Below are 22,588 nucleotides of genomic sequence, written 5' to 3'. Positions count from 1 at the left end.
CCCCAAGGGACTGGACAGAGAATAAAGGACGAGAAAAAGAAGATACTGTAGAAGAAAACAGACTCGACATAGTGAGACGAGAAACGGTCCCTGCCATTGCATCCTAATTAATGATTATGGATTTTCCCCCAGTTGTTGGAGAAAGGTAGACAGTTTATTTCCTATTCGAGTATTGTTGTAGATGGGGTAACTAGATAACTAATTCAGACGGGCGTTCTCTGTAAATTACCCCACATGTGCAAGTACGTCTGATTTACAGGTTGAGTGGAGCTCTAGGTCGTCAATTTGACGTTTACTAATGTCCATATCCAGAGTTTGTATGTATACGTATAGATACCTAGTAGATATTTCATCCTGTGAATGAAGGCTAATTAATTAAGCAAGCTAACCCTCCCCGCCGTCAACGCAAGCACAATCGGCAAATACACCGCTGGACCGGCCTCCCTCAACACCTTCATATGGGCCACCCTTCTACGGGCCGCAAACTGCTTCTCATCAATCTCCTTACTCTCCCCAAACGGTCCAAACGCGAATCTCTTCCCCTCTGAGAACGACGACCACGGCTCCTCCCCGTTGATGAACCGGATCCACCTGTTTCGCATCTCCTGCCCCACGGCCTCCGCGCCCGGGTTGTGCGACAGGTCCAGCCCGCCAAAGACGAAGATCAGGTCGACGGCGTGGTGCGCTCGAGCGGAGCTCTGCCACGGATTGGGCTCGTCGACCAGGTATCGATAGACGCGCTTGTTGCCGGTCGCGGTCACCCTCTCGGCGATGATCTCCGTTGGAAGCGCGAAGCGCACGTCGTTGGCGAAATCCAGCGCGCCTAGTTTGCTGGCTGTCGGACGGTCGGCCACGATCTGGTACTGTTTCCGCAGCTTGGTGCCCCAGTCGGGGTCCTTGCTTTCGAATATGGAGATTATGGATGGCGCGTCGAAGGTCTCGATTCCGTTTCGCCAGATCACGGACTGTTTCGAGTCAGCAAGCAGCGTGAGTACAAGTACACGAAAGAAGGTGGGAACGCACTTCGTATTCCGTATCCCCGATCATCAGTTCATCTACCTGCTCCGGCTTCTTGTCCCAGTCACGGAGCTCCTCTTCTTCTTGTAGCCACATCCTGTTCATGCCGAGTTCGTCGAGGGCCCGTATCAAGGCTCCAACAGAGCACTCCCGGAGCGACTTTTGCTCTAATTCTCCGACCTTATCCTCCAGACTCTTGATCAAGCCATTTCCTAACTCGAGTGGCATTGGAGATGACAGATGGAGTGAACCAGATGCGAGAATGGCTCGTTTCACCCGCGGGCCAGTGATCATGTGCGCATGAATGTACGCCGCTCCGGCACTTTCTCCAGCTAGCGTGATGTTATCCTGACACGCCATTAGTCTTAGATTCGAGCTGTACAGCACTCGACGACCTACTGGATCACCACCAAACCCTCCAATGTACTTTCGAACCCAGTCAATCGCCAGCCTCTGGTCCTTGAGAGCAAGATTCCTTCCGCCCTTGCCGTCACCGAATGCAAAGATGTTGAGACGGTAGTTTATGGAAACAACAATGATTGGCTTTCCAGCTTTGACCGAGTCTGCTACAATTCGAGAAGTGTCTGCAACAACCAGTTAGTATGAGCCTCTATAAAGAGGGAATAAAGCTACGCACCGCAGATCTTGGATGCTGCAGAGCAAAAAGTCACGACTTGCGAGCCTCCTGATCAATTCATTTCAATTAGCACTGCCCTGTTTTCAAGACGCATGTATTCCTACGACCCCAGGAAATCGCACCATAGATCCAAATCAGAACTGGGAGCGGCTTCTCCGATGCTGGTGCATTCTCCGGTAGTGTGATATCCAGATTCAGGCATTCGAATTCGTCTTCTGGCTCGTCTTTGATTTCAAAATCTTCCGGAATGCGCAGCAAGTGGCGCACATCGACGCGACTTTGGGGACAGCGAGGTCTGTGAAATCAATCACATCAATAACTAATTTAATCTATGTAATGTATGGTCGTTGTTTGTACTCTTGTTTTTCTTTGGGGAGTGTCAGGAATATTTCTCACATACCCAAACTTCGTCGCGTCAATGGTCTTCCCGCTGAAATGCTCTACTGCGACAGGCTGCGCAATCTCAAACCTGCCTGGCACATTTCCATATTTGATCCCTTTGAACTGGTTGAGTCGAACGCTGTGAGACTCGACCACGACGCCATTGAACGTTGCCCCGAGTTGGGCGTGGTGAAGGGACGTTGTCGCCATCTCCGAAGTACGCTATGCTATGCGTATGGAAAGGAAATCACAATGAGGGGCAATAGATAATAGAGGACGAATTCTTGCAGGGGATTTCAAGAATATCTAATCTGTATTATGGTGGTGGGTCCAGCGTGGACTCTTAGGGAGATTGTCTAACATCTTCCCTCCCGTTGATTGAACTTCTTGCGAGAAAATAGTCCCAAAACTATGCCACCACTGCTCGACCATCCTTTTAGGGAATCGTGACACCAACGACTTGCGAGATGCTTGATTGGCGTTGCTCCGCATCGTGCTGGCATCTTTTATCCGATTGCTGTTGGAGGATGTGGGGCATGTGGGGGATTGCTGGAGAGAGATGGTGGCCATCGGCTTCTGCGAACGGGAAATCAAGTCACACCACATGTCAGTAGCCTTTTTCTAATTAGAGATTCTACTCTGAAGTTGAGAATCGAAAAGGCAATACTCGACGTACGAATCCTGGCTGGCAATAACTCGACCAGGACCTGAAACAGAATGCGGGGTAACATCAGTAAATAGTATACTGCTGGAGACCTCCAAAAGTGTAGATTCAAAAGTCGTGGTAAGAGTCAATTGCGCTGAGAGATGCAGTTAATAAAAGTGCATACCCCATTTAGCATCTGCTGCACCACAGTACAACATGAGCAGGTGTCGACATGCCTGATCGAAACCTCGCAACCGGCAAGATCGACGAGAGCACCGTCGTGCCGCTCCCAGAAGGCAATGCCTGCGTTCGACTCTGTCTGCTAGACGGTGGAAGTTTCACGGGGAGTGAGTCGAGGATGTATGCCAATGTCGAAGAGAGATCCTTCCGGTTATTCAACTGGGCGTTCTTGGTGACGCATACAAATGCCGAAGATGGTACACGCCATGGGGTTCTGTGGGTTTATGGAATGAGCAGTGTGTGTGTGGCTGTAACGACTTATGCAGTAGATTGAAGTATTGGCAGAGCTGAGACTAACGAGACGCGTCGAGGAGACATAGAATCGAGACCATTATACTCCCTGGGTGCAAAAGTTAGTAGGGCCAAGAGTCTCGATTCTCGACCAACTTCGTAGACATAGCATCGCTCCTGACGATGTAGCAAGCGTGATCTTTAGGTAAGAGTGAGAAGTCAACAATAAACTGTCACGAGATTCCCTGACTGAACTTACGCGACAGTCACGCCCACTGGGACCACTGCCGACCCATCAAATACTATTTCCCCCAAGTAACGGCATATTTTGGACCAGGGACAGCTGAAACCTGCTCACCAGGGCATCTGATCCCAAAAGACTCGCAATGGGACGGACGATTCTTCGATTCGGAGCACGCTACTGAGAACTGGCAGGAACTTGGCGGTCCATGGGTGAGATTCGGGCCGTTCGAGAGGCCATGGACTTTTTCGGGGACCGCAGTTTCTGGGTCATCCAGGCTCCGGGCCATATGCCTGGCAATCTGTGCGCGGCTGCAAGGGTCGATTGGAACGAATGGGTTGTTGTCCTTGGCAGTGATTGCTGTCATTCGAGGTATTGTCATCGAATGATCTTCTTCACATACCCCTCAAGTATTTTCTTCATTCACATCTCAAAGTCCGTGGTTTATCAACTTAACTAACGAGCAGTATCGTGTGACAGGGAGCTCTTCGATGGCATCTACGACGTCGCATGCTGGACAAATCCCGACGGCAGCGAAGCATCTCTCCAAGCAGATATTCCCGGCGAGGGACACCATCGTACGCATCAAGTACATGGAGCAAAAGTTTGGAGCACATGTCGCCTTTGCGCATGATGTCAGCTGGATAGCGATATGGAGCAATTTGCGCGAGAAGAAATATTGACAGAAAATTGCAGCAACCCGACAAATTGATGAAGAAAATCGTGATTTCTCTTATAACTATAAAACAAAAAGAGAGGAAATACCCTCGTCATCCTGTAAAGTACGGAGGAAGGAAAGCAGCATAGTGACTCGGGAGCTTCGACTTCATATTTTCCCAAAAAGGAAATAATCACGAGCCCGTGTTATGGCGAAATAGGAAAAGCTCACACCAGGTGTCCACCCCCTCTCTCAGAACCCGCTGGTGCTACGAAAACCTCAGATATTCTTTTGACTGGCAGGGATTTAACTAGACTTTTTTTTTAAAAAAAAAAAAAAGGAAATATTAAAACAGGGATTCGAACACCCTGGTTCAGGTGAGGTCTCCACTTACCATCGTCGATAGTACAGAGAGTTCTACAGAAGAGGAGATCAAGTAGCTGGCAAACATCATTATCAGTTCATTATGTAGTCATCGCTAGCATGCTTCGTATTTGTTCAAACAGATGCAAATGCCCTTTTGGTCATGTCTTCCCTGAACGCCCCGCTAATGCATGAGAGAACAAACTGAAAAACAAAAAAGACAAACTTTGATACAGAGCTTTTTGATGCCATATCAAACACAAAACTAGGCCCCAGTGTCCGGCCCTTGTCTCTTTGCCTTCCTTAGATTTCCAATCCATCCTCCCAAACCTAAGGAGATCGGGATGGCCGTCACCCCACTTAGCAATCCCAAGGTCCACGACATCGTCCCCCATCCGTACTCTTCACGTACAAACCCCGCCCAGACAGGTCCAATCAGTTCTCCTGTGGCAAATGCACAGTTCATCAAGCCATAAGCCTGAGCTACTGCGCCGTTCTCTCCAAAGGCACCCGGGGACTTCGCCTTGATGTCATTCATGACAAGAGAAACCTCCGTCATGACGGCTGGCGTAGCCATGGAGAAAGAGAGGCCGATGAGGAACAATAGCACACAGAGCAGGACTTTGAGACCCACCGTATTGGACGAGACCAGGCGAAGAAGTACGAAAAGGGGAACATTCAGAAAAAAGGACCCAGCTGCAAAGAGCCTCCAGGAATGCCCATGGCGGTCGCCAAATCTCCCCCAAACAGGCTCCAGGAAATGTGGCAGAAAGAGGGCGACAAAAACAAGCCCTTGGCCCGTCTGCCCCCAGCCAAACGTATCTTTCACGAAGATCGGCAGGACACTGTCGAACGAGTCCATAAGGATCGACATGACAAAGTACGAGTAAAGGGCGAGCAACATCCGTGGAGACTTAAGGAGGATAAATGACGACGGTAGGCGACGCTTGGAAGAGGAGGACTGGGAGGGGGGAGGAGAGATGCAAGAAGTGTTTTCGAGCTGCATATTTTCTGATTGTGAGGAGCTCGAGCTGGAGCTAGAGCTAGAGCTCCCACTCGCAGCACACATCCCGATCTCACTTTCTTTCGCTTTTTCTCTCGCTAAGACTGATATCACTTGGTCGTCGCGAGCATGATCGAGAGAGACATCACGAGTCATAGCCTCGGAGGCAGGCTCCTCCAGCCATTTGCGTGCGTCTTTCGGTTCGATCATGATGAGGCGAAGAATAATATCCACTCCTATCATAGCGAATGTGACGGCGAATACCGCGTAGTATCCGGCGCTTTGATAGATGATCCCTCCCAGTAGAGGGCCTAACATAATCCCTGCGCTGAAGGACATCCCGACGAATCCCATTGCCGATCCGACCTCGTGGTCTCCGAAGCTATCAACGAGCAGAGCCATTCCCACTGTCCAGACCACTGCTGCCGATATGCCTTGAAAAGCCCGGCCGGTGATCCAGAGGGCCAGGTTTGTACCAACGCAGAGGAGAGCGGTGGCAGCTGCCAAAGCGATGAGGCCAAATATCAGTGGCCATTTTCGGGACGCCATCTTGTCTGCGAGGAATCCGAAGATCGCTAGCAGCCATTTGGGAATTAGCACGTACTTCGGGTACAAAGCAGCTACCTTCTCACAAGTAACAAGAGCATTGTCTACTCACGCGATGCAACCAGAAGACAAGCTCCGTAAAGAGAAAGCAAAAGAGAAGTCCATCGTTGACCTAGGATAACCGATTAGCAAAATTGACAGAAAAGAAGTATAAATTGATACTAACGGTCTTTTGCTGGCAATCCTACTCGCTCTTCCAAGGCCGTCGGAGCGACAGGTACAATCTGTCAACATGGTGTCAACCCATGGCTTCCAGGACTCGTAACAGAACCTGGGCAGAGTGCTTCGACTTACCACTCCATAAAGAAAAATGTCCTGTTAATGGGGATCAATGTTAGCAGCTGATCAGTACAATCCGATTCCGCCGCGGGATGGATTGGTCATTGCATGCTCTCGGACAGACAACGAGGAAAAAGGACATACCGTGAAAATCGCGAAAGAAATCACGGCCACGATAAACGGTTTTGAAGAGCGCCACTTGAGACCTCTCGGAGCGGGACGAGGCAGGACAGCTTGTCGCTGCTTCCGAGTTTCACTCTCGGAGCTGGAAGACGACATATGCCACATTCGCGCCATGGCTCCTCTTCGTCTTGAAGAATGGGATTAGGGAGGGGACTGTGATTGAGAAGTCGAATATTCCAGCCTCCAGAAGAAAAACTGGAAGTCTGGGTGATATAGAAAGAGAGGAGGACAAGTATATAATGAAGTTATATATAATGTATGCTATGCAGGTTTCGAAATCTCCGGAGGTAAGAAAGGGAAGGAAATTCCTTAGATATCTTCCAACGAAGCGATGTTTGCGAGTGAATAAAAATTGATCCACTGATCATATCAGAATCTGGTATATATAGGTATGATCGTCATTCACTAGGGGCAAGACCAACCGCGAGAAGGGAAGGAAACAGCGGATTCACGATCCGACAAGAAGAGAAAAGTAGTGGCAAGTGAGCACACCATGTTCTCGACCGGGGGGAAGGTGCCTAGCTGTCAGTGATTCATTATTAGTTAATCTAGAGTTTTACTATACTGTTTGGGAGAGCCAGTGGCATTGGATCCTTGGGACGAAATTGAGTTCGGGGAGAAAAAAAATCCTCCATATTGTTTTCTATTCCAGGCAACATTGCAAGAGACGACATAATGATTTTGCTTATCTTATCGCCGATAGAGAGGAAGTAAGCGGAGAAGTCTTGCTTCTTTTCCGCTGTTTGATGGCATCGATAACGATGAAGCAGGGATCCACCGACGGTTTTCTTGTTTACTTTGGAAGAGGACAGGGAGAAGCGGGAAGTGACGTGTGAATTGGAATCCGTCGGATGCCTGGACCCTAGGGTTGTAGTTGCCTTATTAGGTAACACACAGTGCAATCTCTGCTAGTTTCAAAATTCATATTCAATTTGTATTACAAGCTCTAGGCGTCTCCATTGCTCAGCTGGTTTGAAGAGAAAAAAATATCTAGTCTACGTCAGCGACTTTGGTCACCCAGCTTGCCGACTAGAATATAGCCTTCTAGTAATCTCTTTTCCAGGTGGATTCCCCATCTCTATTTCTTGCCATATTCTTCCTAGTACTGTACATACCAAGCTTAGATAGGTAAAAGGATAGGCAAGGCATGTTGGTAGGCAATTGTGTAGCTGCCTTGAGAAAAAAAATGTATAACAAGTCCTTACGTCTGCCATTTCTTTTCATACTAGTAGGTGATATACTGCCTATTGTGGATACGAGGCTGTGCTTACTAGGTAGCATTTATCAGTGAAAAAAAAATTCAGAAACACAAGATAAAATAAATTCAAGTCCTGACGTACATACATACATAATCAGAATGATGGCAAGACTTTCATTAATAAACGGTGCCCCAACAAGGCAGCCAGCAGCTGGCTAACTATGCACTAGACTTAAAAAACGCAAACACCTTCGCAAGGCTATCTAGCGGCACCTTGTCCGCATAATCAAAGAGAATGCGTCTCCTCTGCGTCTCGCCCCCGTAGGGCTGGGAAACCACGCTTATCACTCGCTTCTCTCTGCTGGGACCGTAGACACGGGCCGTAAAGCCCGATTCGATATCCCCGCCTTCTTGCACCTGCACAGGAGACCACGGAGCCACACCATGGCAGAACTTGAAAAAATCTTCCGCCATGGCCGTGGCAACCGCTTGCTGGTCCGGAGTCAGGTACTCGTTGTAGTTCTGGAAGAGGTACGCCAGGTCTAGGATGTGACTCGACCGGCCTTTCCAGGGTCCGTCCCAGGGGTTCTCTTCGTTGAAGTAGTAGACGTAGGCATTTCCAGTCCAGCCCTTCGCGTATGTCAGGACAGGGGCGAAAAAGGCGATGTCGTTGAGGAAGTTGAGAGCGCCTGTAAATGCCTCGTGATCGGAAGAGCTTTCGCTGATTCCGTATTTCTGAAGAAGCTCGCGCGCCTCCGCTGGGTGATCGGGAAGGGCTTTGTTGAGGGCCTCGGTAAATCGTCTTGCGGCATTGTTCTTCAACTGCGGGTTGAGGTATGCGAAAACACTCATCTAGAGAATAGCATGTCAGATCTGGGAAAAGAGAGCACGTCACATGCGGAATACCTACATCAATCTGAGCATCGCCAATAAGCAGCTCCTTACACCAAGTCTTGCCTTTCGGGTAACTTTTTCCTTTATCTCCAATTTCTGCAAACGTGGGCATCGACGGAATCAGGTCGCCATCTACCGCGAACCCGATGGGTACGGTAGGAGGGAGCTTCGTGATCAGATCATGTGCTGGTGTCTCGAGAAGAGCGTTGATGCGTTCTTCGGGTGTTGCGTCCGCCAGACCCCACGCTTTCATGGCATCTTGGTAACCTTGCTCGTGGACACTCAGGGGCAATGGAATCATCAGGAGGTTTGTGCCGCTCATGGCAATCGCGCGTTTGAAAAGAGGCTGCTCGGAGTGAATGTGCTGGACTACGGAGGCTGGAGAGAGCAAGGATGTCAGTGCCTGAGTTGACTGATAGACAATGCATGTAGTCGACAGACTCACCTCCCCCAGCGCTCATTCCCGCAAGCGTTATATTCTCAGGATCCCCACCAAAGTCCTGGATATGCTTCTGGACCCATTGTATGGCGATTAGCTGGTCTCTGAATCCATTGTTGGCTTTGTAGCCAGCCTTGCGCAGCTCCTCTGATGTGAGGAATCCAAAGACGCCCAAACGATAGCTATGATAGATCAAACAGTCAGAATAATAAAAAAAAACAGTTGAGTTTGGAAACGGGAGACGGTTTATTCTCACTTGATCGACACCGCGACAATGGGATATCCCTTCTCCTGCGACAGCCTGACCAGCCGCGCGTAGTCAAACTGAGGCCATGAATTCGCGCCCAGAACGAACCCACCGCCGTGGATGAAGAGGAAGACGGGGAGTTTCGATGTCGACGTCGTGCCCTCAGGAACGGCAATGTTCAGGTTCAGACAGTCGAGATCCGACTGAGGGATGTCCTTCTTGGGGAGGGTATGCTGGATCGCGCCCTGCTCGAGGTCGCATCCGAATGTGATCGATGGCGCAGCTGGTCTGGATTCATTCAGTTTAGACAATGCAATCTCTCTCGACTGTAATAGGAGTAGGCTTCCATACTCACCCGTCTTTCGTAGCATCGAGGACGTCTCCATCATCCCGCCATTCTACGAGCTCCGCGTCTGCTAGCCTGTTCCGCAGCGTGGCGTATTTGATCCCCAGGTATTGTACCACTCCATTTTCGGCGTTGCCTCGGATCTCGCCGAGAGAGGTTGTTTTAAGGACTGCAGTCATTCTTCTGCTTTGAAATCTTAGAGTTTTCGAGGAGGTCTGCAGAGCTTGCGTGCAATGCACATACTATCCATTCCCAGTTTCTGTGGCGGTCCTGTTCCTTAAAAGAGCTTTATGGTGGAGGTCAAAGAGCATACCCCACCAGGTCTGGCTATACTGCTCGAACCGTGCCACGGAGGCAGGGCCGATTGAAGATCTCATTTCATCTTCCTCCTCTCCGAAGTGGGTTCTAAACCGAACGCCCATAGATCCCGTGGAGGGGTTTATCCGCATACGGGAATCACCATTGTATGTACAATTTTTTCTCGGCTTTGCATTTTGGAGGTCTACATTATGAAATCTAAAGTAGATGTTTTTTGTTTGCTCTTGAATTTCTGATGTGATATAGTCGCCTGGCTCCAGTTGATGCGTGCGTTTGCTGGTGATATGGCAGCTCTCGCTGTCTAGCACTCGGAATTCCCCCGCTGTTCCCCGCAAACGTTCCCCACATGATGACGATGCCCCCCAGTCGCAACGAACATTATTATGGACTCTTGGATGCTTCTTGCCAATTTAATATTTCCGCTCATAAAAGCATGTCTCTCTGGTGATACGACCCCAATCCGCAGATTGGCTGTTCCAACTGACCAATATATAGGCCCTATTGTCCTCCCCTCTACCCGTCGTCACAGCGACAAAGCCCCAACCTTGGAGGGTTCCGACATTGTGGTAACATGCAAGGTAGAGATCTGCGTGTTTCGAGGGTAGAAAACACGTCTTGAGGGGAGCGAGTATGTCGAGTCAACCGCCAAACAGTTGAAAAAAAAAAGTTCTATTTCCCAGACTGGAATTGCATACTATAACCGCCCGTCTTCTCATCTTTGACGAATTTGAAGTTATCGGTCGACAAACCAAACGGCTTAAGAATGCCGTTACCAAGCTAGACGAAACCATCAGTATATAAAAGTCAACCGCCAAGAGACCATGCGAGTAATTAATTTACCTCTTTCAACTTGCCCATCATCTCCGCCATCTCCTTCTCTCGAGCACTCTGAATCCGGGAGGGCAATTCCCGTAGCGCTTTCTGCACAATCTTCTTGTCCTGCGGCGGCAGGTTATCCATGCCGGCGAGCTCCTTGTAATCCTCCTCCGCACCCTGCAGATTTGCCCACCCTCCTAGCTCCGTCCTCGCTCTGGCCCGTCTCATCAGTGCTTTCGCGCGGATCCGTTTGATGTCGTTCCGTCGCTGATCGTCCTGTTTGAGGCGTTCAAGCTCTGCCTCCTCGTCCTCGCCCGATAACTCCACTACAGCATCTTTATCTTTGCCATCTCGCGGCTTGTCTTGCGTTTGTCCCTTTGGCGCATCCGGAGTAGTTGATGTCGACGAGGGGAGGCATCGGTCGAGGTTCTTTATGCTAGCCGTTGCGGCATCCACAGCAGACTTCCAGTCCTCGAGTTTCAGGTAACAGGCAGCAATATTGCTTCGCAATACAGCGATCTCGTAGTCGAGGTAGTTTGGACAGGCGGCAAGGGCACGGTCATACGTCGATATAGCGTCGGAGTAGGACGCCGCAGCAAACAGCTTGTTGGCCTCTTCCTTGCAAGCATGTGATTCTGCTAGGAGTTTCTTCATCCAGTAATTATCAGTATTAAGTCCGGAGCATGGTGTGGGGAGAGCCGAGGTGGTATTCAACTAACAGCTTCTTCGTCGGCGGGAAAACGGGCGTCATGGAAAACATCTTCATCTTCGCTTTCGTCGTCAGATTGACCTGATCGAGGGACATCTGATTTGGGAGGTGAACGCGAATCAACCGCCGTCATCCTATTCGTTGATGCAAGAGATGGGGGGAGCAACAATAAATTATCACTTGAGCAGTGAGTGGTGTTGGGCGAAATTATTAGAGTTGGGTATGACGCCAAGCTAGAAATCCCGTCTGCTTTTCTGCCCACTCCGCACTAAGTCAGGAACCAACACTGTATTTACCTACGAACAGAGTATACAAGTGGGGCACAGATATAACACTGGGAGGAATAATCATAGACCAGTAGCTCACGCCGTTAAAGATCATGACTGAGATACTGATTTCAACAGCAGATACTCGGTTGTAGCCAATCACACCTTGGCAGTTAGTATTATTCGTCGCCAAGATATGCACCGTCCCGCCGTCGGGAAGATCCGAAAACCTACTTGCAAGTTTCCGAGAGTAGTGACTCCGTTCTTATCGCAGTTCACTTTTGTTTAATCGCGGATTGCGAACTATAATTAGGATAATAAACGAAAAAAAAAAAGGGATATCCTAAATCATGACGGCTGGCACAAAGTACGTCTTTTTATCGAGCGCATTATCTACATGCGCAGTGTTTTTGTTTCATACTGACTGAATGCCCCTCACCCGCACCGCAGACTGCCCCGCGTGCGGGCATGTCTCTTCGACATGGACGGCCTGCTCATCGACTCGGAGGACAAATACACGCTGATCACGAATGAGATTCTGCAAGAGTACGGCCGGCCCAATTTGCCCTGGACGATCAAGGCGCAATTGCAGGGGCGACCGGCACCGGAGGTCAGTTGCAATCACCCACTGAGGCTATATGACTGATTGCTTATTTGTTACGTCTAGGCCAGCAAGATCTTCCACGACTGGGCCAAACTGCCCATCTCACCCGCCGAATATGCCGAGAAACAAGTCGCCCTGCAAGCGAAACACTTCCCGACTTCGAAGCCTCTCCCCGGCGTCGTCAAGCTCCTGAATGACCTGCAGTCGACCCTGAACACGGACCGGCCCGTACACGTCGCGCTCGCGACGTCGTCACACAGCAAGAACTTCAAGCTCAAGACGGACCATCTGCAGGACGTGTTTGCTGTCTTCCCGGAGTCCAGGCGGGTCCTGGGCGACGATCCGCGGATCGGAAAGGGTCGCGGCAAGCCCCTGCCGGATATCTACCTGATTGCGCTGGAGACCATCAACGCGGATCTGCGAAAGAAAGGAGAGGAGGAGATCCGGCCGGAGGAGTGTCTCGTGTTTGAGGACTCCGTGCCCGGCGTCGAGGCTGGTCGCAGGGCGGGAATGCAGGTCGTCTGGTGCCCGCACCCTGATCTCCTGCAGGAGTACAAGGGACGGGAAGAGGAGGTCCTGGCCGGGTTGACTGGGGAGCATAAAGAGGAGGAAAAGTCCGACTTTGAGAAGGAGGCTCAGTCGTTGCAGGCGGAGCGAGTGTCGCAAGGGTATGGGTCCGGGAAACCGGGTGAATTAGGGGATGGATGGGGTCGGTTGCTTTATACCCTGGAAGATTTCCCGTACGAAAAGTATGGCATTGTAATTCCATAAATGATGACGATGATGATGACGACACCTTGTTTACGAATTGAATTGTCTTCTTGCTCCTCAACAAGATAAAATAGATCGATCTACGACTCAAAGAAGCTGCAGTTCAATCTTAGGATGGAATGCCATTATCTATTGGAAACATTTGCTAGGGTACAGGGAGAATTCAAGATGGGGAATCCGGAAAACTCGAAGAATAACTAATGGTACAGGGGGTATCTGCAAAAATTGGGGGGCAGGGTGAATGGTTCAAGAAAATCGTGCGTCTAACTAATAACACAGGGGATATGAATGGGGAGACAGGGGTAAATTGTTCCAGAAAATTGAGCAGCTAATAGCACAGGGCATATGCCGAAAGATGGGGAAAATGGGGAAAGGAGAATAAACCCAGAATCGTGCGTCTAACTAACAACACAGGGGTGAAGAAAATGGGGAAAGATGGCAATTCCATGATCGTGCAGCCAAAACAAGAAGAGAAGAAATGAAAATAATAACACAGCGAATATGAAGAAGATCGGGGGAAAGAAGTGGAAATTCCAGGATTATTAAGGCAAGTTAGAAAAGTAAAAAAAAAAAGTAAGTAACACAGGGGAACCGAAGAAGATCAGGCTGGGGGGAGAGAAAAAAGAAGATTCGCAGAATCGTAAAGACAAACCAGGAGAATGCAAGAAGAATGGGGAAAGAAATAAAAAAATGTTGAAGAAAAAAGTGAAATCCAATGGGAATCTCAGGCCCCTTGACGTGAAAAAGCCACCCAGAACCGTACCTCGAATTGACTCTTTTTCTATGGAAGATCTATTCATCGACAGCCGGTAAACCAAAGAAAAGTTCCGGAAGGAGTGGTCATGAGTCATCAGAATCGTTCGGTTTCGTCACATCGTAAAATGGAATGAGGGCGTCGGACAGTTCCGGAAGAGAATGATCATGAACTCATGAGAATCCTTCGCTTTCGTCGCATCGTAAAATGGAATGATGCCAGCATCGAACAGTTCCGGAAGAGAGTGGTTATGAACCATCAAAATCGTTCGGTTTCGTCACATCGTAAAATTGAATGAAGTCGTCAAACAAAGACCTGGATGGTCGAAGTCCGTGGTGGAAAGTTCCTAAGAATGGTATCAAGACCCTGAAGGCCCTAGTTGATAGAATATTCATCGATGTCGTCATTCGTTGCGAGATGGATAAGACTCAGTGGTGAGCCCTCTTGGGGGGCGGAGGAAGCATCGTACCGTCGTCGGTGGCGCCAATATCAGCCTGGGAACGCTTACGACGGGTCCCATTGCCTGAACGGCTGGCGGGCTGCGGATGAGGGGCCGGGCCAGCCATAGGATTCTGGTTCAGGTTCACCTGCGCAGGGAATTGGTTGACCTGCGGGTGAGTTGCTTGGCCGGACATGCGGCGGATTTGATTCTGTGGGACAGATGGGTTCATTTGCTGACGAGCGACCGCAGCAGCAATAGGGTTCTGCATCTGGTTCACCTGGGCAGGGAATGGGTTGAATTTTGGGCGAGTGGCCTGACCTGACATGCGGCGGATTTGATTCTGTGGGACAGATGGGTTCATCTGCTGATGAGCGACAGCACCAGTCATAAGGTTCTGATTCAGGTTCACCTGCGCAGGGAATTGGTTGCCCTGCGGATGAGTTGCCTGGCCGGAGATGCGGTGGTTCTGCACAAGCGGATTCGATTGCTGATGATAGATCGCGCCAGCCATAAGTTTCTGGTTCTGGTTCACCTGCGCAGGGAATTGGTTGGACTGCGAGTGAGCGATCTGGCCGGATATACGGCGGTTCTGGACAGATGGATGGGGCTGCTGACGGGCGACCGGGCCAGCCATATGGTTCTGATTCAGGTTCATCTGCGCAGGGAATTGGTTGCCCTGCTGGTGAGTGGCCTGGCCAGACATACGGCGGTTCTGCGGGGGAGCAGGCGCATTCATGTGCTGACGGGAGACCGCACCAGGCACAGAGTAGCCCTGCTGCATCGGCTGCGCAAGAGATGGATCGTACATAGGATAATCGACCGCATCAGGCATAGAGTAGTTCTGCTGCATCTGCGCAGGAGCCGGATTGTACTCAGGATAAGTGACCTCATCAGGAATGGGGCACGCCTGACGCTGCATGTTCTGCGAGAGCGCTCCGGTCATAGTGTAGTTCTGGCTCTGGTGCTGAGTCGGCAGTGGGACGTAACCGTTGGTCTGAGAGTCAACGTATGGCTGGTCCAACTGCTCCTGGATGGCCCGCGGAAGGAAGGGGTTGGACGCCAGAATAGGGTTGACGCGGCGGCGCTGGTTCTGCGCAGGAGATGCTGCAGTCCCATAAGGCTGCTGTGTAGCAGAAGTGAATTCGGGTTGCTGGCCAAGGAGAGATTGTCCGCCATGATGACCCAGAGACGCGTGGGCGCTGGGGAGATGGGGCTGGTTGGCGGTTTGAACTTGGTCGGCGCTTGCAGCCTTGGACTTGGATGCCCGGGTGGTCGAGGCTTTCTTCTGGCGAGCAGAAGTCTTGGGCTTGCGGCCGGCAGGACGAGAAGAAGATGAAGACTTCGCAGCTCCGGTTGGGAGTGTCGAGGAGACTGCCGGCTGCGAGGGCGCGGTGCTGGTGGCAGTCGGAGGGAGGTTGCCGCCGTCGACATCTGCCGTAGTGGTCAACGAGCTGGCTGCCGCAGTTGAGTCGAGTTCGATTTCGCCGTCTTCGTTAACAACAACGTAACGGGGATTTCCATCTTCATCGACTCCATTGGCCATGAGGACTTGCTTTCCAACCTGAACGTATTTTCCCTTCTTGAGATTGAGCCTGCGATTGGCCTCCGAGCGCTGCAGCAGGGTCAAGTCAGTCAAGGTCCTCATCTAACCAGGGCACATGATTGCGATCGAGCAGGAGACTGACCCTTTCCTCGCGCGCTGGATGGTCCACCAAGTTTTCACTGCGGTGAGGGTCCAGAACCCCTTTGCATATGGTCTTACGCCTCTTTTCCAGCTGTTAGTAACAATGTCGCTGACGAACAGATTCGGAGACAGAGAGAATCGGAAACTTACATAAAGGGCACCAAGCACATTGTCCAGCCTTTCTTGAAACGTCTCCACGCGACCAGCCTTTTTGTCCAACTTCATATTCTCTTTTGATGGGACAAGGGGTCCGTATTTGGCGCGTTTGATGAGGAGATCCTGCCGTAGATCAGTACATTCGGATCGTTCCCTCTTGAATGATCACAAACGAAGACAGAGAAAACTTGTACTCACAAGCATCTTCCAACATGCAACCTCGACAAGCGTCGGTTCGATAAGCCCCTCGTACCGCTCCTGAGCGAGTTTATTATCCTGTGCATAGCCCATTTCCATCATAGACTTCTTCAACGCCATCACAATGGCCCGATTCTGCTCCGTTCTAGTAGGAATGGTCGGATCGTGCGGCGGTGTTTTGAAGGCGTACGGACGGTACGCACAGGCTTCCTCATAAGAAGAGAACCGAGTATTCATATCCATATCATGCGTAACAGGGTCGAGGAGGTGCGCAGCCCGTGGAATAGGTGGAGGAGGTGGTGGAGGAAGCGTTTCTTTCTTCGCTCCCTCTGCGTTCTCTTCGACTGCATTCTGTTCGACCGCATTCTCTTCACCCGAATCTTCTTCGCCCAAATCTTCTTCGCTCGCATCTTCTTCGTCTGAAACTTCTCCAGCCGTGTGTTCACCACCCGCGGTCTGAACCTGACCTGTGTGGCCTGCAATTGAGTTGACAGAGGCAGGCATATTGGATACATTGTGGTTGACATTTGGCTGACTTGCGACGCTTGGTGTGGGAAGAGGATTGGCTTGGGGATCGGCCACAGGACCGACACTCGCAGCAGAGATATTGGTAATGATATCATCGATAGTACCGCCGGTTCTAAGAAAATCCATGAGACGCTGGAAGTCAGGTTCAGTGATCAGCGGCTCCTCAGTTTGTGGGGGTGGGACATCGGACTGGATGCCAGTTCCATTGGAGGAAGGGGTATTTGCATTGTCAGCTTGAGCGTGTCCAGTAGCGTTCGAAGCGATTTCATCATCAAACTCATGCTGATTGTAATGCGGATCAAACTGATTCCCATCGAAATTCAAAGTACCCAAGACATCATCGAACTGATTCGGCTGCACACGAAAATCATCCACGGAAAGGTGGTTGGCGCGGTCGGCGAAGGCCTGTTGTTCACTGAAACTCAAATTGCCATCCCCTTCGAAGAGTTTATCGAAAGAACGCGTCGCGATCTGATTTCCATCACCAACGAGAAATTCAGCGGGAATGTTCACCTGGGCACCGGAGGTTGCAGGGGCACTCTGAGCAGCAGTGTTGTCATCAGGGTTGTTGTTCACAGGCTGCTGAACGCCCGCGACTCCCTGGTTGTTACGTTCTTCGTTTTCCCTATAGCAAGACGTTAGGAGCTGATAGACAAATGTTTCTCTTGTGTCTTTTGACTTACTCATAGAATTCAGCGTCATCCCAGTATTCTGATTCATTGTCTCCAGACAAGTCACTGACCGAGGACGAGTCGTCGTCGTCGTTCTCGTTCTTCTCGTTGTTTTCGACGTTTTTCTTGACATTGTTCTCGACATCATTCTTGACATTATCCTCGCCGTTATTTACGACGTTGTTCTCGACATTTTTGTCGACGATATCGACGTTGCCGTCGATGTTGTCACTCATGTTGACAAGCCAGTGCCAACAGAGAGAAGCAGAAAATCAAGGGTAGAAATGAGGTGTGAATTATGAGCAAGAAGCAGAAGTTTTTTTGGGAATATCTGATCAAAAAGAGTGGTTTTTTTCAAATTCTCGGACGTGTTTGACAGATCTCAACGATACAAATGATAGTGACAGTTTGTAAGTGTAGAAAGGAAGGGATTGCAAGAGAAGACACAGTTGTATAGAGAAGGAATGAGTATTGAATCGTGATATCGTAAGTTTCTGAAGAATTCACATAAGAAGGGAAGGGTAGAGAGAGTTGTGTGAAAGTGATGAAGAAAAAATTAATTCGAGGGCTGGGAAGCAGAGGTGGGCTTTATATGCCTGATTCCAATCGAGCAAGCCTTTCCAGAAACAGTAATGCGAAGATGGAGGACTCCGTATTGTCTCTCAATCTTTCACTTTGGTGCTTGAGGGCTATTGTGACAATAATGCTCCCCGACCTGAGCAGTGAATGTTTGGTGCCGGAATCGCTCCCCCTAAGCCATATTGATAGCACAATAGATTCCGCTGCTATTATCACCAATTACCCCTATAGAGGCCTCCCATATATCCCATTCTTCCACATTTATATTGCCGTGCTGTGAGCATGCCCATATCTATGACTTTGCGCACATAAGTGAATCTCGACAGCTGGACCCACTTTGGCTCCCAGTCAGGTGGGTACCTGGACAGGTCAACAAAGAAATAGATTGCGGTGGCTGGGAGCAGAAACTTTCTGCCTGGGCTTAGTGGATTGTATGTAGGTATCTGATGTCGATTGCCATGTGAGAGGTTACCGCCCTCCGGACGTCCCACGCCGTGTTGTGGCAGAGTATTCTGCCAATATCTGCAGAAAGCGTCGACATGCGACGAGTATCACGCCGGCCTCTGCGCTTCCAAGCGACCTCATGACTGAATGCCATCGATCGCAGTATCGGCGTGACGGGCAAAGGTTGTCTCCGAAGTTCCGCGACCCTCCGAAAGGAAATGAGGCGATACCAGAATCGAACAGAGCAGAAAGTACGACATGAAGAAGGAAAAATCTCCACAAAGGAAGTCTCATGATGGACATATACATGGTATAATCACAACGAGTATGGATTGAGGCCAGAGAAGGGAGCATCATGCAGACTGTTGAGTTCAGATCCTTCTATGCGAAGGAGAGCTCTGTATTAATCACCATCTTCTCCAAAATTAATACCTGACGGTCGCAATCCTGAAAGCATATTCCATGCATAAAAGTGAGTTCTGAAAGCACAAGTTCGGGGTCTGAGAATTTGATTTTGACATGCAATGGCACCCGTAGTAGCCGGTCGACGAAAGAGGCATGAACACATCAATCAGAAGAGAAGGGCGAAGATATCGAGAGACGACAAGGACAGCAAGCAGAAGAAATGAATCCAAAAGCGTCATTATTCCTCAATTCCTCCATTCGTTTCAATTTAGACGTGGAAATGAACTTGCGATGACAGCCCCTGCTGAGGGTGAACCTGCGAAAGATATGAAGTGACGACGATAAATTTCACAGAACATCGACAATAATGCGCTTCCAAGAACATCACAAGGCGCCCGAAACAGTATTTGAGTAGGTGGATCGAACCAAGTTGAGCCGTCATGCCGTTATGCTTGAAGTATAAGAAAAAATTGAGGTTGTTCTAACGGCACAGTGATTGGTAACCGCTATCTCGGGTATACAGGGGTTGCTGCACGTCATCCCGAAGATCTCTAAACCCCGAACGGAAAAAGAGATCAACGCCAACGGGATCTAATTTGAGCTTATTTTAAAGGAATGTGAAACATTGTTTTAAGGTTATTTTTCTTTCTTTATTTTTAGAACGATGTTCTGACAAGTGCTGTGTTTTAAGGAGACAAGTTACAATAGGAAGTTTCACAATGCTCATTTGTGATGAGATTCAAATCCAAACCTGTTTCAGGAAATCGCAATGGTCAAGGTAGATAGATTAAGGTTTGAAACCTGCCGACCGAGGCAACCACGATTCACGAGTTTAAAAGATGCTGATTTTGGAAGGTGCAGACATAGGAGTTGGGTAGGTGTTCGTGGATGATAGAACAACACCCCTTCGTTTATCGACCTGATCACCTTTCGGGACTTAACATTCTTCATGGGGCTTGCTGAACGTTCATTTTGGAAAAAGATTGGGTACTCTGGCAGATTCCCCCCTATCGTTAGGTCTCACCGTCCTATCATAGTCGCACAGGCAAGTTATCCCGTGTTGATCTGCTCTCTGCGGAAGCTTCGACTATTGTCTTACACAGTCAACGTACAGGATTGATACCTCCCTTCCAAGTCCACGCGAGATATCTTCGAAGAAATCATTTCTTGCAACCATGCAGCTTAAGTTTCTCATCCTCCTAGCAAATATGGTTTATCTGGGACAAAAGACAACCGCCATGCCCGTTGTGATTACAACACCATTTCGAACAGAAAAGGTGACAGGCAGAGCAGCGGAATGCCAATTTTACTCGCCTGCGTGCACACATGATCGAATATTCGCTTCATACTCCCAGCGCCCGTTGCTGCCCGATTTCGCGGCCCCTGCTTATTCCAACCACTGGATACTGAGAGTTCAGGGGCGCCAGCTTCTGCCAACTTCGGGAGATGATTTCTGGTATGGGGGAAGTGGGTAAGTAAGAGAACTTCATGCTCGATCCTGGAATGGAGGGCTGTCACTGATGCTGACTTTATGATAGAGGCGTGCAATTAGGTGGGAAGCAAGCGAGCGACAAAGGATACGCAAGCCGCTGAAGGACGGGGATTGAATTGAGGAATAAGGCGAATATATGGCTGGACTTGGCTCCATCGTTCAGTGCATTACGAAGCCCTCGAAAAAAGGGTCTTGGGTCATGCTTAGCATATTGATCCTTAGCCAAAGGCAGATATTAATACTTGGATGGGTGTCCAAACGGTGAGATTTCAAACTCAAAAGAACGAGGCAATACGTATTAATTATCGTTACCTTTTTGTGTGTAGGAGTAACTCTTACAATCAAGACACATCCATCGGAACGAGAGTAGCTGGAAAACAGCCATATTTTATTCTACAAAGACCATATTCTCAAGCTGTTATCGCCTGTCGATCTCATTGTAAGATTGCCCATATCATCAACTTCAGCGTAGTCAAGGAAATGTCTCTGACCGGAACAGGTAGCCAATACACCACCACCCGGATGTAGAACAGCACTAGTGACGGCGTCTAAAAAAAATCAGTTATTTCTCTGAACACCAGGTGATTCAGTGGGGATGGCTGTAGAAAGCAGGTAACTTACCATCATGGACTTTCCACTCCCAATCAGGTTCCTTTTGTCCCACGGTATCAAACGGATTCTTCCAGACCCGTACTATACCATCTGTACCCCCTGCCCATATCTCGTGCGATTCAGTCTCACCGACCGCTATGATATCTGCTTTCAGCCGCTGGTTCGAGACTGCCATACGTCCCTGAAGCCATCCAAGTAGCTGTCCGGTGACTCGAATATCGTACATCAGTATGCCTTGACTCTTCCTCTCGGCCACATAGAGATATCTCCCGCAGGGGCTCCATAGAAGTTGTGTAATCCCCTTGCCGCCAATGTGGCGATCAGCCGCGCTCTTCGCGATGCTGAATGTTCCTATCAGCTCTCCGCTCCCTCTTGAACCGTAGAGAGCAATGTTTCGGGTGAATGTCCCGGCAGCTAATATTCCGTCTTCGCCGGGATTCATGGCCATGGCAGAAACGATGCCCTTCATGCCTACGCCACCACCGACGATCTGTTTGCGCTTACTAGGGATGGTTGGCATCCTCAAGACTGGGCCGTCGTTGCCAGGTCGCGAAACATCAAAAAGACATATGAGACTATCTGAGCCAGTGAGGAAGTGAGTCCCACCCAGGCTAGAAGGGTACAAGATAGAATGTGGTGTGATGAAAGCTTCAGTTGTAGGATGGATTAACGAGTACGTCGCCAGAGTCTGTGGCGCAAGAAGTGAGGAGAGCCTGATGGGGTGATCCCGCACAGATGACAGCACCAGCGTAGTTGATGGATCTTGAAGATTGTAGTAAGGATAGATAGCGGTCGCATATACCGGTTCAGAGGACGGCAATGTGGAATAAGGTGTTAGCTGCAGCGGTGCATCCCGTTCATCTAAGAGATCTGGGGGCCTGATATAGTCAGCTCATATCCTCTCTTCACATGCGCGTATTTTAGATTCTGGGACACCAACAGTACGAATGTTCGGATATGATGATCTGCAGAGTCTGTAATGACCGTTGTTCCATCGGGGGTCCTGTGGTCATTGTTAGTCCAGGGTCTTCCCGGCGACTGGATATATTGAAAACTCGCCATTCTGCGCTCTTGAAATAATTCGAATCGATGCGCAGCTTTTTCCCTGACGTTGATTCTGAGTTTTGAGGCAAAGACTGGTCTTTTTGAGATCCAGAGTCAACTGACAATTGGTTGGCTTCACAAAAAGCCACACACAGCGGATTCAAGCTTGTATCCTGGTCCTTGCTCATTTCCATAACCACTCTTGTCGAGTCAAATCACTGACGCCACGCATCAAAGGCAAAGAGAGAAAGAGAGAGACAGAAAGGCATACACAGTCAAGCGTGAAGTAGAATCATTAGAATACAATCCGCACACCGAATCCAGATCTTCCCATTCATGATTCGAAGTACCAATATATTTTCCAACAGTCCAGCTCTCCTTCACGGTGATCACACGGCAGAATGACGTTTTTGGCAAACACAGTACATCTACATTTGCCACCTCTAAACAAGCAATTTCATAAGCATTAAAAATTCTAATATTCCC

At 49.5% G+C, this 22,588-nt stretch overlaps 9 protein-coding genes across 9 annotated transcripts; 3 read left to right on the top strand and 6 right to left on the bottom strand.

Moving 5' to 3' along the window:
- Positions 1–371: 371 nt before the first annotated feature.
- Positions 372–2,245, bottom strand: VTN77DRAFT_343 (uncharacterized protein; the record flags this gene model as incomplete). The annotated part of the gene is made up of 6 exons (XM_069419377.1): positions 372–965; positions 1,024–1,365; positions 1,417–1,601; positions 1,655–1,702; positions 1,777–1,949; positions 2,055–2,245. The coding sequence occupies 6 exons, from the start codon at positions 2,243–2,245 to the stop codon at positions 372–374; spliced, it is 1,533 nt and encodes a 510-aa protein (XP_069282705.1).
- Positions 2,246–2,913: 668 nt separating this feature from the next.
- On the top strand, positions 2,914–4,076 carry VTN77DRAFT_342 (uncharacterized protein; the record flags this gene model as incomplete). The annotated part of the gene is made up of 4 exons (XM_069419366.1): positions 2,914–3,159; positions 3,242–3,357; positions 3,419–3,765; positions 3,874–4,076. 4 exons carry the CDS (start codon positions 2,914–2,916, stop codon positions 4,074–4,076), a joined length of 912 nt encoding a protein of 303 aa, XP_069282704.1.
- A 603-nt stretch (positions 4,077–4,679) lies between these two features.
- VTN77DRAFT_341 (uncharacterized protein) lies at positions 4,680–6,599 on the bottom strand (the record flags this gene model as incomplete). Its single annotated transcript, XM_069419355.1, has 5 exons — positions 4,680–5,992; positions 6,076–6,135; positions 6,190–6,247; positions 6,318–6,338; positions 6,447–6,599. The coding sequence occupies 5 exons, from the start codon at positions 6,597–6,599 to the stop codon at positions 4,680–4,682; spliced, it is 1,605 nt and encodes a 534-aa protein (XP_069282703.1).
- A 1,303-nt stretch (positions 6,600–7,902) lies between these two features.
- On the bottom strand, positions 7,903–9,788 carry VTN77DRAFT_340 (uncharacterized protein; the record flags this gene model as incomplete). The annotated part of the gene is made up of 5 exons (XM_069419344.1): positions 7,903–8,535; positions 8,594–8,955; positions 9,023–9,198; positions 9,273–9,551; positions 9,619–9,788. 5 exons carry the CDS (start codon positions 9,786–9,788, stop codon positions 7,903–7,905), a joined length of 1,620 nt encoding a protein of 539 aa, XP_069282702.1.
- Positions 9,789–10,596: 808 nt separating this feature from the next.
- VTN77DRAFT_339 (uncharacterized protein) lies at positions 10,597–11,585 on the bottom strand (the record flags this gene model as incomplete). Its single annotated transcript, XM_069419332.1, has 3 exons — positions 10,597–10,704; positions 10,768–11,391; positions 11,463–11,585. The coding sequence occupies 3 exons, from the start codon at positions 11,583–11,585 to the stop codon at positions 10,597–10,599; spliced, it is 855 nt and encodes a 284-aa protein (XP_069282701.1).
- A 483-nt stretch (positions 11,586–12,068) lies between these two features.
- On the top strand, positions 12,069–13,093 carry VTN77DRAFT_338 (uncharacterized protein; the record flags this gene model as incomplete). The annotated part of the gene is made up of 3 exons (XM_069419321.1): positions 12,069–12,085; positions 12,169–12,328; positions 12,386–13,093. 3 exons carry the CDS (start codon positions 12,069–12,071, stop codon positions 13,091–13,093), a joined length of 885 nt encoding a protein of 294 aa, XP_069282700.1.
- A 1,182-nt stretch (positions 13,094–14,275) lies between these two features.
- VTN77DRAFT_337 (uncharacterized protein) lies at positions 14,276–17,762 on the bottom strand (the record flags this gene model as incomplete). Its single annotated transcript, XM_069419310.1, has 5 exons — positions 14,276–15,901; positions 15,975–16,055; positions 16,124–16,252; positions 16,328–17,480; positions 17,539–17,762. The coding sequence occupies 5 exons, from the start codon at positions 17,760–17,762 to the stop codon at positions 14,276–14,278; spliced, it is 3,213 nt and encodes a 1,070-aa protein (XP_069282699.1).
- Positions 17,763–20,192: 2,430 nt separating this feature from the next.
- On the top strand, positions 20,193–20,547 carry VTN77DRAFT_336 (uncharacterized protein; the record flags this gene model as incomplete). Its single annotated transcript, XM_069419299.1, has 2 exons — positions 20,193–20,425; positions 20,493–20,547. The coding sequence occupies 2 exons, from the start codon at positions 20,193–20,195 to the stop codon at positions 20,545–20,547; spliced, it is 288 nt and encodes a 95-aa protein (XP_069282698.1).
- A 292-nt stretch (positions 20,548–20,839) lies between these two features.
- On the bottom strand, positions 20,840–22,290 carry VTN77DRAFT_335 (uncharacterized protein; the record flags this gene model as incomplete). Its single annotated transcript, XM_069419288.1, has 4 exons — positions 20,840–20,994; positions 21,068–21,936; positions 21,999–22,061; positions 22,118–22,290. The coding sequence occupies 4 exons, from the start codon at positions 22,288–22,290 to the stop codon at positions 20,840–20,842; spliced, it is 1,260 nt and encodes a 419-aa protein (XP_069282697.1).
- Positions 22,291–22,588: the final 298 nt, after the last annotated feature.

The sequence above is a fragment of the Rasamsonia byssochlamydoides genome (assembly GCF_041956645.1).
Source record: "Rasamsonia byssochlamydoides strain NRRL 3658 unplaced genomic scaffold VTN77scaffold_1, whole genome shotgun sequence".
Taxonomy (NCBI): domain Eukaryota; kingdom Fungi; phylum Ascomycota; class Eurotiomycetes; order Eurotiales; family Trichocomaceae; genus Rasamsonia; species Rasamsonia byssochlamydoides.
This window is presented reverse-complemented; position numbering and strand designations above follow the sequence as displayed.